Source organism: Odocoileus virginianus, chromosome 6 (genome assembly GCF_023699985.2).
Source record: "Odocoileus virginianus isolate 20LAN1187 ecotype Illinois chromosome 6, Ovbor_1.2, whole genome shotgun sequence".
NCBI classification, from domain to species: Eukaryota; Metazoa; Chordata; class Mammalia; order Artiodactyla; family Cervidae; genus Odocoileus; species Odocoileus virginianus.
Genome location: NC_069679.1, coordinates 49,986,222 through 50,005,569, shown reverse-complemented (window position 1 = coordinate 50,005,569; position 19,348 = coordinate 49,986,222). Strand labels below are relative to the sequence as shown.

At 40.6% G+C, this 19,348-nt stretch overlaps 1 protein-coding gene across 3 annotated transcripts in view; it reads right to left on the bottom strand.

Annotated features, from left to right (window-relative positions):
- FBN1 (fibrillin 1) overlaps positions 1-19,348 on the bottom strand; it is a 257,163-nt gene that overhangs the window by 126,112 nt on the left and 111,703 nt on the right. For all 3 annotated transcript variants that reach the window (XM_020888719.2, XM_070469330.1, XM_070469329.1), the window contains 3 exons: positions 13,175-13,372; positions 9,740-9,865; positions 794-919 (listed from right to left, as the gene is read on the bottom strand). In XM_020888719.2, coding sequence (XP_020744378.1) covers positions 794-919; positions 9,740-9,865; positions 13,175-13,372 — 450 coding nt within the window. The remainder of the gene's footprint in view (positions 1-793; positions 920-9,739; positions 9,866-13,174; positions 13,373-19,348) is intronic.

The following is a 19,348-nucleotide window of genomic DNA, read 5'->3' as shown; positions in this document are numbered from 1 at the left end:
AGTTAATTTCACACTGAGTATATCTGTAGGGTCTTCTGGACCATCTCTTTATGGGAGGTAGAAATTTCAAAGCAAGACTGCAGGCGCCTCTGTTCTTTAAGAGAATGGTCTTACATTTAGATCTTTAATCCATTTTGAGTTTATTTTTGTGTATGGTGTTAGAAAGTGTTCTAGTTTGAATCAGTTCTAATGAGATGGATGAAACTGGAGCCCATTATACAGAGCGAAGTAAGCCAGAAAGATAAAGACCATTACAGTATACTAACACATATATATGGAATTTAGAAAGATGGTAACAATAACCCTATATGCAAAACAGAAAAACAGACTCAGATGTATAGAACAGACTTGTGGACTCTGTGGGAGAAGGCGAGGGTGGGATGTTTCAAGAGAACAGCATCGAAACGTGTATATTATCTAGGGTGAAACAGATCACCAGCCCAGGTTGGATGCATGAGACAAGTGCTCGGACTTGGTGCACTGGGAAGACCCAGAGGGATCAGGTGGAGAGGGAGGTGGGAGGGGGGACCGGGATGGGGAATACATGTAAATCCATGGCTAATTCATTTCAATGTATGACAAAAACCACTGCAATGTTGTAAAGTAATTAGCCTCCAACTAATAAAAATAAATGAAAAAAAAAATAAGAGAATGGTCAACTATTTAATAGATCTTCCTGAAAGCACATTTTACTTCAAGTAAGAATATGTATCTCCTTTAACAAGCTGTTTAGAATGATGTTTCTTACGGAACTGATTTAGAGAAACTGCACGCTGTTTATAATCATACCTACCTATGCATCTGGTACCATCTGGAGAAGTGTAAAAACCAGGGGGACATTTGCAAAAGTAACTGCTGACTGTGTTCGTACATTCGCCCCCATCACAGATTCCAGGAATAGTGCTGCATTCGTCAATATCTGGAATGAAAAGAAGAGCTTCAGTATTCTCAGGACACAGTATAAAACTGTCCATCATTCTAAGAATTCAGAGGTTCAATTCTTGTCAAATTGTGTCCCCAGAAGTAGTAATCTTTATAGAATAAAAGCTGCCTATACTTGTTCAATCACCCAGTCGTGTCCAACTCATTGCGACCCCATGGACTGCAGCACGCCAGGCCTCTCTGTCCTTCACCATCTCCCAGAGTTTGCCCAAGTTCATGTGCATTGCATCAATGATGCTGTCGAACCATCTCATCTTCTGACACCCTCTTCTCCTTCTGCCCTCAATCTTTCCTAGCACCATGAGGGAAAAAAAAACAAAAACCTGTCCACAGAATTGTTAACTCAAAGTCAGGGTGCTTATTATTTCCACACAGGTTTACCCAAGAAATTTACCAAATTTGCAAGATTAGAGCAATATGAAAGAAATTTTGCCTTTAAAATCTAAAATTGGACAGTTGTTTCAAGTCCCTATAGCATGCTAATGTTTCAAATATTTGTTTAAAATTTTGTTTTCCCTTTTCATGTTTTGCATTGAGTTAAGCTCCTTTTCTATTCACTCTATGTTCTTCATCACTTCCTGAATTTTAGATCTGATTTTCCACGGACACTGAAACCCTACAGAGAAGACCATGTGGTCTGACTGCTGACCAAGACATGGCCAACTTGGTGTTCTCAGGGCCTCCCAAACTGGCACTATGATGATCTTCTGTGGGTTCAGGGAGTGAATTGTGGCAGACACTGAGACGCTACACCAGATACCCTTTCAGGGAATGACTTGTCCCAGATCTGGGAGTGCTGTCCGGAGATGGCCTCCAGCTCTCAGCTCCTCTTGGGACTGCCTGAGCTCAGAGGGCTGTCTCATCTGAGCTTACATCCTTCCCAGGCACCCACATCCACTGGCTGATTGTAGAGGACGGATAATGGTCTGGTCATCTCGCTCCAAAGGGTACAACTATGAAAACCACTCAAATCCCCCAATCCCCTGTGGGGTCAGCTGAGGTCAGAGCTGTGGTTAGTCCTCAGGGCCTGAGGCCACTGGGTCTCCTTAAGGAAGCAGTGGGAGTTGCTTAGGACAAATCTGACCATTTCCTTCAAGAAGAGCTTTGCAAGAGCCACAATCAGACACTGACAGCTGTCAGTAGATGCAGCACCAGTGAGGGGAGAAAAGAAATTGAGGGCTTCCTGCTTAGGCTAAAAGTGAACTCAGAGCCCTGGGTATCTGCATGGCCTCTTCTCTAAGACAAGCGGGGCTTTTCGCACTGACCTAGGGAGAGGGACAGTCTGACCCAAGCTTCCTGGAACACTGCAATGGCTAGACTGCCACTGTGAGGTTTAAAAATAAGAACCTTTCTTCTCTAGGTTCAGGACTGCTCTTCACTGGCAAAAAACAAAATAAGAGTTCTAAGTGTGTCTTCTGACTCAAGTTCACCAGGTTAGTAAAAAACACAGCAGTGACACTGTTTCCATGCAGTTTAACCTTCTTAAAAGCAAAACCCCTATTCTTCTAGGCGAGGTTAGAAGCTAAACCAACCAATATGTCACTGCTTATGTTAGAGTCAGTGCTAACCCAGACAGATCGTCCTTGTGAAGTTGTGTAAGGAAAAGGTGCATATTCTACTTTGACAGATATAAACATCACTGTGGAGTCAGTGAAAGTCAAGCAGAGAAACAGCCAAGGATAGAGCCTGAGAGTCCTGAACTGGCATAACCTTATTGTTCAGTCACTGTTGTGTCTGACTCTCTGAGACCCCATGAACTGCAGCACACCAGGCTTCCCTGCCCTTCACTATCTCCCCAAGTTTGCTCAAACTCATGTCCATTGAATGAATGATGTCATCTAACCATCTCATCCTCTGTTGCCCTCTTCTCCTCTTGTCCTCAATCTTTCCCAGCATCAGGTCTTTTCCAATGAGTTGGCTCTTCACATCAGGTGGCCACGATATTAGAGCTTCAGCTTCAACATCAGTCCTTCTCTAACCACAATCTCAAGCATAATTTTAAGGCAGTTCTTTAACATCAATCCTTCTGTATTTACCAGTCACACAACATTCAGAAAACTAAGATCATGGCATCCAGTCCCATCACTTCATGGGGTAACAGTGGAAACAGTGGCAGGCTTTATTTTTCTAGACTCCAAAATCACTGCAGATGGTGACTGCAGCCATGAAATTAAAAGACGCTTACTCCTTGGAAGGAAAGTTATGACCATCCTTGACAGCATATTAAAAAGCAGAGACATTACTTTGCCAACAAAGGTCCATCTAGTCAAGGCTATGGTTTTCCCAGTGGTCATGTATGGATGTGAGAGTTGGACTATAAAGAAAGCTGAGTGCCAAAAAATTGATGCTTTTAAACTGTGGTATTGGAGAAGACTCTTGAGAGTCCCTTGGACTGCAAGGAGATCCAACCAGTCCATCCTAAAGGAGATCAGTCCTGACTATTCATTGGAAGGACTGATGCTGAAGCTGAAACTCCAATACTTTGGCCACCTGATGCAAAGAGCTGACTCATTGGAAAGGACCCTGATGCTGGAAAAGATTGAGGGCAGGAGGAGAAGGGGATGACAGAGGATGAGACGGTTGGATGACATCACTGACTCGATGGACATGGGTTTGGGTGAACTCTGGGAGTTGGTGACTGACAGGGAGGCCTGGCGTGCTGCAGTTCATGGGGTCGCAAGGAGTTGGACACGACTAAGCGACTGAACTGAACTAAACTCCTACCTAAAACCAACCAAAAGCCAAACAGCTATATCAAAGAGCTTAGAGGATCTGACAACCTCATCTAAAGGAGAGAGGAGGTTATAACACAAAGGTATTAAGACAAGTGCACCTTTCTCAAAGTATCCCTAAAAGTTAATGTCTGAGTCACATAACTAACACCTCTCAAAAATTATGTGAGCAGATAATATTAAAAGAAACAGTTTTCTATGTGTTTGTAAAAAAGACTGCTGAAATCCTCATTAAGGTCACTTAACAGACATCAATATCCAAAGAGGTTATTCAAGTGGATAGGGTATGTCAGAAAAAAAAGTTATTTAAAAACAAGAAATAATTTTGGCCAGGTGGAGGAAACATCTTTCACATGCTGGCTACTTTAGACTTGAACCCTTAAGACAACACAATAATAAGAGTTAATTTTTATTGAGTGTCAGGCATTGTCAAAATGCATTATATGTCAACTCATCTAACCCTCATACTACAGGCATGATCATAGAACCTGATTTCTATAATTCTGGTGCATTCCACTCCAGTTCAGTTCAGTTCAGTCGCTCAGTCGTGTCCGACTCCTTGCGACCTCATGAATCGCAGCACGCCAGGCCTCCCTGTCCGCCACCAACTCCCAGAGTTTACTCAAACTCATGCCCATCGAGTCGGTGATGCCATCCAGCCATCTCATCCTCTGTCGTCCCCTTCTCCTCCTGCCCCCAGTCCCTCCCAGCATCAGGGTCTTTTCCAATGAGTCAACTCTTCGCGTGAGGTGGCCAAAGTATTGGAGTTTCAGCTTCAGCATCAGTCCTTCCAATGAACACCCAGGGCTGATCTCCTTTAGGATGGACTGGTTGGATCTCCCTGCAGTCCAAGGGACTCTCAAGAGTCTTCTCCAACACCACAGTTCAAAAGCATCAATTTTTCAGTGCTCAGCTTTCTTCACAGTCCAACTCTCACATCTATACATGACCACTGGAAAAAACCATAGCGTTGACCAGACGGACCTTTGTTGGCAAAGTAATGTCTCTGCTTTTTAATATGCTATCTAGGTTGGTCATAACTTTCCTTCCAAGGAGTAAGCGTGTTTTAATTTCATGGCTGCAATCACCATCTGCAGTGATTTTGGAGCCCCCAAAAATAAAGTCTGACACTGCTTCCACTGTCTCCCCTTAGGCCTTTAGAAAACTGGCATGAATAAAACCCAAAACAAGAACAAAGAGGTTCATGTATAAAGTGATGTTAAACCCAAGTCTTCAACTGCCAGGGGCTGGACAGGGAAGAAAGGCAGGGTTTCCACCTAGATGCACACCTTCAAAGGTCAATAGGTCAGGAAACACACTGTAGTGTGTACCTCTTTACTTTTCACAGAAATAAAGCTAAAGTACCAGGTCAAATTGTTCAGTTTGAAGGAGCTTATTAGATGGTTCTGAATCCCCTTCAACATCCCCTCCTCGGTGACACAGCCTTTCCCTTCTTGAGTCTAGGGTTTGTGCACTTTCCTGAACCACCCGCTTCTCAGTCTCGTCACCTCCTGGCAGGGGAGTGAGTTGTGACTCCATGAGCAGGCTGTGGTGGGAATCCCTGACAGTGAAAATCTGAAATAAAGCATTTAAATCAAAATCACTGATACTCTGAAACTCATTCATACTATTATTTTTCCAGGCTCTTAGCACACTGAGTTTATCTTCTTTTATTAGAATATCAGGGATCCCACATAGGAGAGAACTGAGATCAGTGGATTTCTCAGCATTTTTGTAAATCAATTTGTATCAAATGCCAGCCACAGAAGTAAATCCATTTTGAGGGATCTGGTGGGGAGTAGAACCTGGCTGGTAAGAGCTACTTCTGTGCTCTGAATACCTCGCCCTGTTTCCTTGGGGCTGGACAGAGCTGCTGGGAAGCAGCATGCCCTTGGCCTCACTGGCTTCCTGCTGTGGACCTAAGAAGAGGCACAGATGACAGGTCCCTTTCCTTCCGATTTACTGCCCCGGTCTTTGTTCTTCTTCTTCTTTGTTATCTCTCTGTTTCATCTGCTCTCTCCAGGCAGTCTTCCCATCCCTCGGCCTTTTCCCTATCCTGGGACTCCTTCAGCAGGACGGGAGGAAGGATGGTGGAGGGCAGGTAGATGGAGTTGGGTCCCAGTTCTGAGACAAGCATCTGGGAGCTTCATCCAGGGTCACAGATGTCGAAATGACTTGAGAGACGGGGGAAACCAGTTAACATGACTCTCTAGATCCTGACTGTCTAGATTACTAACAAAGTAAGGAAAAAAGGAACTAAAAAGTGTGGCAGTTGTTCAAAAGCATTATGTGACACTAATAATTTTAAGTGCCACTGAGCCTGTGAGATTATTATTATTGCTTTATTAGACACCTGAAATCCAGTGTAAAATAGGTGACTAGAAAGCTAACAAGCTAATTCTTCAAGTCGTGTCAAAAAAACCCACATCAGCCTTACTTGTAATTTATAGTCACACCATGCTTGCCAGTCTGCATGGTTCCTTATTCACACAGCACCAGCTGTCTGATCCCAACTGAGAGAAACAGTGAGAAATGTGGAGATGGAGGCCTGATTGCAGAACTAGAAAGAACACCCAGACACCGCCTTATTCAACCTCCTCATTTGAAAGCCGATGTAACTCAGAGCTGGTAACTGACTTGTCCAAGATCACACACAGGAGGAGGGACACTGCCAGGGCTAGGTCTACCTTATTCCCAGGACTCCTGCGCCTCTATCACAGAGCTTCTTTTCAGCAACTGTGAGAACCGGGGAGCTTGAACAGTGAGTCAGGGCCTGCCCCAGCTGTGGAGGGTGGAGCCCGATCGATAGCAATGTATTAAGTGGCCCCAGGAATTCTCCTTGATGCCTGAGAGGACGAGAGCCCCTGCATCAGATAAATACGCCATTATTTTAGAAAGGGGAAGTCTTAAGGTTTTTGGCTCACATATTAGGGAGTGCACAGACTTAAGAGCTGCATTTTGAAAAAGACCTTTGCATCATGCAGTGTTATAATTGCTAAAGGCTGGGCTGGCGATAATCTAAATCCCAAAATATTAGTGGTTAATTAGGAATCCAAGGGACTTCTTCCAGAAATAAAACTTAATCCTTTAATTACACTTTTTATTTCTTAATTTCCTCCCACAGTAACCTATGCAAATATGGACTTGGTTTCCAAAAAGAAAAGGCTCGTGTGTTCTTTCAGCATGCACACTCTAGAGTCACTGGAAAAATCAACAACAAAGGTGGGCATGAACTCTGCTTCCCTTTTTCTCAAATCATAGCTATAAATTTTAATCTTTTTCTTCTTAAATTTATGGAAATTTAATCATTTTTATTTAATTGCTCCAGTTTGTTAATTTATATTTCAAAGGTACCTAAACTGGATGTGTTGCTATAAAACTTGGCACATGATTTTCCAAAAAGTTTTGGGAAAAGGGGGATATTTTAAGAAGTAAGGTAGCATTCTGCAAAAGGAAGATGTCATACAAAGCTGCTTTTGCCATCACTGAGGGTGTGGAGGTTGGCATCTTATAAATTGGCTACAACCAATTTTTGATTGAATTGTAAAAAATGACTCTCCAGAGCAAGAGGAAGCTACGTTTAAAAACCACTCAAAGTAATGGCAAAGGTACTGGAACCATTTTAACAAGGGCACAGAACACCCCCCAGCCCACGGCCTGATCATCTTCCGAGGGGACATGTGGGCTCTTGATATTCTCTGTGATGGGCGCCAGATTTTCCAGAAATCCTTCTACTTACCACCTGGAGATGACCCCACTCCCAGAGTCATGCCATTGCCAGTTGAAGCAGAGCCAGGGAGTCGAAGGAGGGGACCGCTCACCAAGCATTCTCGGAGGATGTTCTGACTACTTTCCTACCAGAGTTAGACAGGGCAACAGTGCCTAAACCAGTCTCCAGGTCACAGTCCATATAGTACTAATGGGATAGTCTCTTCTCATGTCAATTTTGCATAGAAAAAATTAAAAGGAAGTGGAAAAAACCATCATCTGAATTTAATGTAACAGGAGATGGCAAAGAAAAAAAAATGGTCTAGCCAAAAGTATTCTGTTTTTATCTAGTACTGACTTCAATATGTAGCCAGAAAAAAACATATTTGTGGAAAAGGATTAAGTAATTTTCAGACTGAATTTTTGGTTCACTGGACACACTACTCTAATAGGTTTCTTAGCGTTAATGAAAGAATTTTGAATCACTTTTCTTTCAGTCTGAGCATTAAATCTGTGCATCTTCTGTCTAGTTCACAATGAGAGAAAACGAGCAACCCTGACTGATGCAGATTCACTGGTCTGAATGAAAGCAAGGGTCACAGCAAAACATTTCCAGTTGTAACTGGAAGCTATTATAATCCCAGAAAACAAAACACAGACTGGACAAGTCATATGTAGCATATTGCCCTAAAGCTAACTACATGTCTCGAAGCTGAATGCAATAAGCTGAGAAAGCCTAAAAATGACACATTGTTGATGTAGATTTTTCACATGATAAACCATAAAGCTTATGAATGTCATAAAAGATATGTATGATACTACTTGGAAATCTATACTATAATATTTTAAATGTAAGGAAATATTTTTATTAAAGTGGGAGCCATGACGTGCATCCAGGAAAAAAAGACAATATAATATGGTACAACAAGCACCAGAGTGTGAATCAAGAGAAGTTAAATTTTAGCACTATCTGATGACTTAATCAGAGCACTTAACACACCCAAGACAATTTCTTAATTTATAATGTAAAGGGTAAAACCAGGTAAATTCTTTGCCCTTTCAGTCTCAACATTCTCTACTTCTAACTTAATCCACAGTATAACTTCTAAAATACATTAGCCTATGGAGTCAACTTTGTTCGCTTGAAACAGTTTTTAAGAAGCCTTACTTCCTCAGAAAGAACCTAAGTATTTTCACAGCTACCTCAACTGTTATATCATGTTCAAGAACATATCATTACAAATTATAGTATGATTAATAACTTAAAAACAAGTCTAACCCATAAAGATAATTTTATCACAGATTATTTAGTTTCAGGGCAAGTAGATGTTAAACTTTTTAAATGTAATTCATATTTAAAGCTGCCTTTTGCACATATGATATACCCTGGCCATCAACAAGGAAAGATTAATGATCCAATTCCTGACAAATGACTTAGTATGTTTTCCTCATTGCTAGGTTTTAGGAGTATAGATACAACAGCAACTGCTCTCAACGAAAGTGCTTGCCTCAGAATGAAACCTTCTCTCACCCCAAAGGCAGTGAGTGGAGAATGAAGAAAAAGGTCTTTTGTGCTCAGCCTGATGAGAGATGTTGCCTTGAGAATGCTATTACACTGTCAAACATTATATATATATAATACATGAACTCACTAAAGAAAAGAATTCAATGCTGTCTACTTATTTCCTGGATGTTCCCCTCTCATGAAAAAAATATTTATTTATTACACTTGGAAGCCAGGCCTCATTTTGGCAAAGAGCAGAAATGGTGAATATGAACACATTCTGCATACACACATTTTTAAAAGTTCAATCTATAAATTCAAATATATAAATTTACCTCAAGTTGTTTTTCTGTTTGATTAACATTAAAAAGTTTCCATTTGATATGAAGAGAAGAAAATCCTAAACTTGTACCAGGAGCATAGATGAGTTAGTAGCTTCCCTCTCCACAGGGGGGAAAAGATCAAACATACATTTTAACTAGAAAAACATCAGAAGATATGTCATTCTGAATGTATGTAATGATCAAATTCATATTCATGTCTCTAGAACTATGCAGAAACATGTGTCTTGAACATTTTAACCCAGATATTGGTTCAAGAACATTTCATGTTTTAATATTTAATTTGATTCAGATGGATCTCTTACTTTGGGTCTATAAAAATGGAAAAAGCTGCAGGCTTTTTCTGGTTCAATAGCAGAAAGGCATATTATTCCTGGTAAGAATATTATATTTACACATTCACGGGAATAACCAAGACAGAAGGATTTAGGAACAATTTGAAAATAGCTTATCACTGATGTGGGTTTTGTCCGCCCCTCCATCCCTTGACTGCAAAGCACGATATTTCTTACCTTCACATTTTTGTGACACTTCATTAAATTTGTGTCCAGCAGGGCATTTGCACTCAAAAGACCCAACAGTATTAATGCAATTTCCTCCTTGACAGAGCCCAGGGATGGCCTGGCATTCGTCCACATCTGTCAGATTTTAGAAGTGAGCGAGACAGAGAGAAAGAAATTCATATCAAATTCATTGCAGAAGAAAATATGATAGTTTGTCCACAGTTATCACATTTATATCAATGCATTATCTGTCTATCACTGCAGTTGGAACATGATGAGAGAAACCGTTTCTCCCAATTATATTATGCAAAATGAATAATTTGAGTAACATAACTTTGTCAGTAATACTCTATTAGAAGTCACAAGTATTCTTTTATTTCCCTATCTTCCATCTTTCCTCATACACAGGAGCATGTTGGTACTAACTTTTGTGAGTTTTATTATGTACACCGCAGAGTATAAGGATACGATAATGAAAAGATCAACAGTGATAACTGGAGGTATTTGAGAAATCCTTAGAGTCAAAATGCAACACATTTCTATAGTAACATTGTCTAAGAGTTGTATTGAGTGATTCAGTTCAAACAGAATTTACTTGAATGAGATCACTCAGACTACATGAGACAGCTCATGTTTTTATACAAATGAAATGGAAAATGTTCACCGTAAATTCTGGAGAATTGTCTTGCACAATAAAAATTAAACAACCCAGGAAATTAAGCCAAGAAGAGAGAGCAGAGCAGCCACCAGAGGGAACCTTTTTAAAGGTAAGTCGGCTCCTGTCCCAGCTCCATGCTAAGTCCTGCAAGAGTCTAACGGACCCCTCTACTGTCTGACCTCATCTCCTAACCTTCTCCCTTTTCTCACTTCTCTCCATCCACACTGGCTTCCCAGCCGTTCTTCAAATACAGCGAAGTTACTCCTGCCTCAGGAGAGGCCCCTGCCTAGACTATCCTCCCTCCACAGAGCTGCGTGGCTCATGGTGTCCCCGCCCGCCACCAGGCTCTGCCCTGCTGCAGCAGGGGACCTTCTCCATGCCACCCGCCTCGCTCCCCATCACTCACCACTCTTCCTTACTCTTTCCATGTTTTCCCATAGGACCAATCACCAGCTGACCTCATAAATATCTGTTCGCTTTGTTTTGATGTTTTCAAAACAAGATTCCAGAGTGCAGTTTCTTTGTCTGTTTTGTTCACTGCTAAACCCTCAGCACTCAAGAAATAACTGTGGTCCTGCCTGGAACCCCAAATATTAACTTTCCAGGAACAAAAGTTATCATTCCTCGCTCATTAGAAAGATGCTGGTAAACGTACATGTATATTCTCAATCTCTTCATCCATAACACACAAAACTCTGGTTTAATAAGAAACCCTAGGGAGGCGGTCTATCTTTTCTCCCATGTAGGTATTTTTTTGGAAACATGGAAGCCTATTTACCTTTTAGTTTTACTCTTCATTGTGTGAAGTGAGAGAGCAATTGCGATTGTAAAATCTCAAATAATCTGTGTTTTTGAAACAAGTTGCCGTCTGAGAAGAGGGTTGCTGCCTGAACAACAGTTTATTTTGGCATAAATTGTCATATGCTGTTTTAAATGAAATGTCCTGGACCCACAAATCAATGACAATATGTGAGTATAATTAGATTATGTTTTATAGCTGATCTCTATTTTGTCTTACACCAGAATTTTCCATTCTTGATATGCTGAATGTGTTCATTAAAATGTTATTTGAAATTAAAATTGGACATGGAAGCAAAACCAGATAGTCTTGTCAATCACAATTTCCAGCCAAGAGGAAATATATATGGGACACTTCTCTGCTGGTCATATATTCCAAGGTTGAAGATGGAATAAACTCTTCTCTGAGCCCACTGCCCACAGCCCCTCACATCTACGCTAAGGACTAAAAACACTAGCAGGGAAACAGGCTCCAAGCTGATAACAGATTCTTTAAAAAAAAAAAAAAGCATGAAGAATTTCATTCTCAAAGTGGTACTATAAGTGCCATTTTGATTCCATGGCATATTCATGGAATTCAAGAAAATTCATAAATTTTCTTCTTATAAAAAAAAACTTTTTCCCTTGGATGTTGAATAGCAGAATCAGAAAGGAACAGAAAGAAAACGGTGGAAAAGTCTGGATTGTACAAAATGAATATCAAAGCTATGGAGAAGCAGTATTTCCCTCCCTCTCTTTATTCTCTTCCCCCAGATTCTCTCAGCACTTCAGCCTCTGTCTAGGGCTCATGGGCGGGCAGCGGGGCCCTCAAATCTGGCTTTCTGCTCACTGTTGGTGAGTTCAGGGGTATTAGCCATCTTCAGAACACCAAGGCCAACAATTTTTTTCAAAACTCCCTAAGACTTTCCAAGGATGAGAAAAATAAGAAGGCACCAGAGGAAAAGCAGAATGAAACTTACTGTTTATTACATAAAATTGTACAATCTACCCTTTTGTGATTCTAGGGTTTCAACGTGACTTCCTGCTACTCCTAACATTCAGAAGGATACAAGCAAGGGGCCAGGATCTGAAATAGAATTTATTGAAGTATAATTTAAAGGAGCTCCACAGAAGTGTGTGATTAAGCTCAAGCTCTGTTTCACTGCACATTATCCTTAGAACTGACATACAGAACAAAACCAAACTAGGATCTATGTGCCTCTGAAAAGCATACCTTGAATTTTCTGAAAATACTGCAACTTTCTAAAAAAGCACTGAAGATGTCTAAAGGAAACAGATACAGGCTGGAAGTTTTCAGGCCCATCAGTTTAGCGGAGAGCTGCCTCTGTTCACTTCCTCCTATTTCCTGCCAGACATCCAGACAATAAAAGAATTTGTACAGCTGGAAGAACAGGAGTAAACGCCAAAAACAGAGTAAGGGCTTCTATGGGAGGCAGGAGAAGAAGCGAGCGGGCGACATCTGGGGATATTTAAAACTGTGAAACAAATCCTAATTTATTTCTGACTTGTTTTATAAAAAAGAAAAAACATAATGTAGCATGTAAAATGGAGAGAGGAACAATTTTTTTCAGGTCAACTAAGTACAACCCATGAGACAGAGGAACTCCAACAATTTCAAACGGAGGGAGGGAAAAAAAAACTAAGAAAAACAAACTACCTTGTTCACAAATTTTGTTTCATGTTTATACACAGCATTACTATAATGTACAACGTTGCTGTAAACAGAATCATACCACTCCTGGGAAACACTCTGGGGGTCAGAGCGGGGGGGCGGGTAGGGGGGCTGCTGGCAAGGAAAAAATCCAGAGGGGCCAGCTGCTCTCTCCCGAGCCACGATCCTAATGCCTAAGTTGGAGATCATGCCGTCAGCGAAATCGTGAAGTTATGCCTCTGACACTGCTTTTCCATTCTCTCCAACTTCACTGGAGAATGGCTCTCCAGAGCAAATAAGATGGATCCATTAATAACTCCACCGGCCCGGCCTTTACCTTGACAAGCTCCTGTGCGGATATTTGGAATGAAGCCGCGGCGACAGGGGTGGGGCTGGGCAGGACACATCTCACAGGGGTGGCCCCAGGCGCGGCCAACCGTGGCACAGCAGAGCGTTTTCGTGCAGACAATCCCGCTGAGCTGGCCCTGGCACATCTGGTTGCTGATCACAGTAAAACATGGACCTGTCCTGTAATCTGAAAAGAAAGAAGGAGAATTCCGTGAAGGTCTAGAAAAGCAGGAACTATCACACAGAAGAACAGCTGGACCCATCTTGCCGGATTCCGAATTGCGAAATGGTCTTCAGGAATAGAAAGAACCACACATCACCAACTTCCATGTGAAGCCTGGGGTACACCATTCCACTTCTGAACTGCATTTACCTCATCTACCCAATGAGGATAAAAATATCATCTTCTATCCACTTTGAAGATGCTGTTGTGAGGATCAGATGAGCTAACGGAAAATACTTTACGACTGGGACATGCTATCCAAAAATGACACAGTAATGTTATTTACACATTCATTCACCTAAGAAAATGTATCAGGAACGATTACAAATCAGTTCCCATGCTTTATATAGATGCTTTGGTGATTAAAAGAGATCAAACCCCTGCCCTCATTAAGCTTACAGTCTATTATTATTTAGGTTGGGGAAAACAAAGAATTTCAAGCTTGCAACAAGGCAAGTCAGCACACCTTTTTCTCCAGAGTTTCTTGAAAAAAGGAAATAGTTCTTTGTTTCTTTTGATTGGGTCCATCTTACTTCAAATACAAAACAAACAAATAAACAAACAAGTAAACCAAAAAAAAGAAAAAAAACCTCATTCAAAACAAAAACCACCACCAAAACAGTTAGCTCTGCAAAAGACATCGGATATTTAAAAGAGAGGGCACTGATCTGAAATCACCATACCCCACAGGCAAAAGGATCATTTTTTTTTAATTAGTTGGAGGCTAATTACTTTACAATATTATAGTGGTTTTTGCCATACATTGACATGAATCAGCCATGGATTTACATGTATTCCCCATCCCGACCCCCCCCCCCCACCCACCTCACATCCCTCCCCACCCAACCCCTCTGGGTCTTCCCAGTGCACCAGCCCCGAGCACTTGTCTCATGCACCCAACCTGGGCTGGTGATCTGTTCCACCCTTGATAATATACATGTTTCGGTGCTGTTCTCCCAAAACATCCCACCCTCGCCTTCTCCCACAGAGTCCAAAAGTCTGTTTAAAAAGAATTCATTTGAATCAGTTTTAATGAGATGGATGAAACTGGAGCCCATTATACAGAGTGAAGTAAGCCAGAAAGATAAAGACCAATACAGTATACTAACGCATATATATGGAATTTAGAAAGATGGTAATGATAACCCTATATGCAAAACAGAAAAAGAGACACAGATGTACAAAAGGATCATTTTAAAAGCAAACAGGGATACACTGAGACCCCAGCAGAAGTTCCATTTTCAAGTATTCTCGCCTGATATAAAATCTCCTTTTTTTTTTTTTAAACTAAAGGGACAAAGTCAATCTGGATTCAGCAGCCAGCAAACAAGAAAGATTATGATATGGTGAGCACAGCGGACCAAAGCCAGGCCATCACCAGCCTGCCTCTAGTGGAAATCTGGGCCACAATGGCCCTTCCTGTTCTAGAGAAGTCTTGGCAGATAAGGGAGGCTGGACTGCGGCAAGGCTCATGGGCTCCTATCCACAGACCAACACTGCATGCTTCCTCATGTCATTTTCAGAAATGCACAGATAGAGCATTCCTTTGAGTCCAGGGGTGGACTAAGGGACCCCATCTAAGTTCCTTTCACCACTGAATTCTACAGGTTTATGAAAATCACTGGCTGTGACTGGGCTATATTTTCATCTGGATGTTCCTTTTTCTTTCTCCAAGTAGTTCAGGGGACAGGAGATGCAATTCACTCAGGACAACTCTTTTATCACAGTACCCACAAGAGTGAACAGGCTGAACCATGACAATATTTGGGCAATAGCTGACTCTTACCAGTTGACGGATCTCCATCCTGTGTATTTCTTCCTTCTTTCTCTCTGTTCCAATTGTGACCCCATCTGCTCCCCATCACTAGATGTTATTCCTCACTCTCCCTTCTATCTTGCTAGAATGGGTCACCTGCGGTCAATGGCACTGCCCTAATGCCTGTGCCGGAAGATGAGCCTTCTAAGAAATTCCAAATACAAAGCTTCATCCAGTCAAGTATAGCAAGAAAATCAGCCCAAATTATGGCAGCACTTGACAGATGGGCAGAATGGTCCAAAAGTCAAGTCCTTATCGCCACATCTCTGTCTCTCTACTCCAGTGCTTACCCAAGTGTGCTATGATGGGATGCAAGGCAGTTTTATATTGTATGGTTTTAATAGTCACATGTTAATTTTAATTTGTATTATTAAAAAATACAAACACACCAGACTCATAATTTCATAGGGGTGTTTGCTATGATGTGAATGAATAAAAGAACTTTGAACATAAAGAACAATATTAAGTAAACACTAGTAAGGAATATGCAAACAGGCCAAAAGTTGTGCAACTGGTACATAAACAGCACTAGCGTTATCTTTTCAGAAAACTAACCTTAGACCTTTGCTGCCCCTGCCCATCTTTTCAGCCCTATTTGCTGACACTTCCTCAGTTTACTATTGTCTTTTTCTGTTTCCACCTTTTTTTACCTGATTATATTACTTTTTTATATTGTCAAATTCTAAGTATATTTTAATATCCTTCATAATATGCCAGGTCTATAGACACTGTATTCAAACAAGAATACAAAACTGCTTGAACTGTTGAATAAAATCTCTGCCCTGTTTCATTCTGTCAATGAAGAGGGCACTCAGCACCACAGCCGTACACAACCAAGTTGCTCCTAAACACAGTAAGCGCCTGGACAGAGCCAAATGCTTAAGCCGTCTTCTTTCTTTGGCTCTGCTCTTCCAAATAGTACTTGTGTGGGTTAGTCACTCAGTCATGTTAAATTCTTTGCGTTTCCATGAACCGTAGCCCGCCAGCCTCCTCTGTCCATAGCATTCTCCAGGCAAGAATACTGGAGTGGGTAGCCATTCCCTTCTCCAGGGGATCTTCCTGACCCAGAGATCAAATCCGAGTCGCCTACATTGCAAGCAGATTCTTTACTGCCTGAGCAACCAGGGAAGTCCCAAATACTACTAAGGGCATTTAATAAATACTTCTCTGATAGATATTGTTTATTTTATATTATAATCTTTTATATATTTCTGATTCAAAAATAATTATTTCAGTTAATTAGAAAAAGGCAGTAATATATAAATAAGGAAATAAAAATCACATATAATGGCACCTAAAGAAACCTTGATTTCTTATATTATCCTACATAATTTTATATGTATGCTTTATCTTTTTTAATCACAAAATTGGAATTATACGCAACAAATTTGAATCCTGCTTTTTTTTTTTACTTAATATTGCCAATATCATTTTCCCATATAAATACTATTCTAAAATATGACCTTAATTGCTACATAATTTTCCATCAAGTTATAACAAAATTTACTCAATAATTTAATTTAATCTTACAACACACATTAAGACTTTTATGACTATATACATCTTACAGTTGAGACTGAAAGATCACAGCAACATAATCTTTTACTTAAAAAATTAAATCTTCCATGTTAGGTAACAAAGAAGGAAATTTAGGTTTATTTCCTATTTTCTTCTTAACTTATTGAGACAAATGTAAATATTTTAATCCAACAGACTCATGTTGGTATGTCATTTTTCAATCTTTATAAAACATAATGGAACAGGAATTTTAATTTATAGTTTTCAAAACTGTTTGGGTTTGTTTTTCCTCTTTGTTTTGCCAAGACACTCTATGGAATTCTTACATATGAGGACGGCAAAGATTAAGGGTATATGCAAATACAGTGTTTTGTAAGTGACACCAGCAAAATCAAGGCACAGTAGAAAATGCTAGGAAAATCTGAGTCAGTCCTATCCAACACTGGTTCAAGACTTTGGACATGAATTCCTCACTGGAAGGTTTTCATCAAAGAAAAATAACCCTTAAGACTTTTCCAGGGTCAGTAATTTTTGCCCTCATTTCAATATGAAACACATGGAATAGAAACAATGCTTGTTAATTCTGACAATATTCATTAGGCATCTCTAAAGCCCACAGGGATCCATCTTTATTAAGTACACTAAATATTTGGCAAATAGTTGGAATATGTACAACAGAAATCTTTTGACTTGACACATTTCCTCACTAGTTCCTTATCACTACAGACAAAGAGAAAAACCAGCTCATTTGACAGTGCAGCTTAGCAAGTGGACTTGCTAAGCAATTCACTTAGCAAGTGAAAACTTGAAGAGTCAAGTTTTCAACAAAAATGGCTGATTACAGAGGGAGAGGCATAATCTGGATGAAACAGAATTGGATCTAAAAATCTCTTGGAAGGTAAATGCTGTATTAACGTGGTTTTCAAATGTCATTCTTATTTGGCAGCATGTGCCTTTTGTCCTGTGCTTCATTTAGATTGCCAAAGTTATGCTGTTTTTTGTCCAATACCCCAACCACAGAAAAACATCTGCCCATACTCCCAATTCCTTACTAATAATCCAATTATTTACAATTATTCCCATAGCACTTTTGTGATACTAGGCTAAATTTACATACTCTTTTTCAGACAGTCCCAGCTTTAGAGAGGGAATGTGCCTAATTCAATGCTTGGATAATATCTGACTCATTCCTGCAATGTAAATCATTATTCCTAGTGCAAATAAAATATAGCATTAAAAATATTTTGTGTTCACAGATTGCTCTACAATCACTTCCTTATAAGACCTCCATGAACTAGGGCAATGGGCCAAGCCTTTCTAAAATAAAAATGCAATTTTAATTGTTTTTAACTGGCTTACTCTAGTGTGGCTAGTTCATGGGAAATTCTGCATCTACATGTTCCCATTATGAGTGGTTAGGCTCAAGGATTGTTCCCCAGTCCCAACAGATTTGGCCTCAAGGCTTGGGATTGAACCAACGTATGTCTGCAGCCTCCCATCCTCAGCTCCTTCCCAGATCTACAGCTCAGAATGCTGTAACCTGTGGTATTATTTCACTTTCACTTGCAATCAGACTTCACCCTGAAGCAAATGCATCATTCATAGAAAAAGAATATTATGTGGTACAATGATTTCTTGTCACTCCTGCCCAGTCACTAAACCACAAACTGCAGGGAAGACACAAGGATATAATTTTGGGCAACAGGCTCCAATTATTTCAAATACATCTTTTCATAAAAATTATAAACAAAACAATAAGATATCAATTTATCCACAACACAGAGGGTCACAGCATGCTTCTTCCTTCCAGGTAGGTTGGCCACATTAAGCTCCTGACATGTAGAATTTCAATACAGCCTTTTGAGGAAGGACTTGAGAGAACTTTCAGTCTGAGCAAAATGAAGGCAAAGAAGTTCCATGATCATAATCAGTCTCAATTGCTACTATTTCTTCTTATTCCAATCATTCTTAGCCTTAGAACCTAACCAAATCACCTGGGGATGTTTTGCAAAATATTGATGCTTGGACTGCAAGGAGATCCAACCAGTCCATTCTAAAGGAGCTCAGTCCTGAATATTCATTGAAAGGACTGACGCTGAAGCTGAAACTTTGGCCACCTGATGCGAAGAGCTGACTCATTTGAAAAGACCCCGATTCTGGGAAAGATTGAGGGCAGAAGGAGAAGGGAACAACAGAGGATGAGATGGTTGGATGGCATCTCCAACTCAATAGACATGAGTTTGGCTGAACTCCGGGAGTTGGTGATGGACAGGGAGGCCTGGCGTGCTGCGGTTCATGGGGTCGCAAAGAGTAGGACACGACTGAGCGACTGAACTGAACTGAACTGATGCTTGAGCCTCAGCCTTGCCCTGCGATACACCTCCCTCATGGAAGATGATTCAGTAGATGTGGCATGGTGCCTGGGCATCCATAAGTGAGTTTGCAAAGTGCTTATAACACAGCTGACTGCTCACCTAAATGTCTAACCTTAGAAATGTGAGACTGGCTATAAACTGGGATCTCTGCCACACAACATAACTCTGTCTCTCAATCAGGATGGGCATTCTAATCACAACAGAGTAGTATTCATTTCCATAGGGTTGACT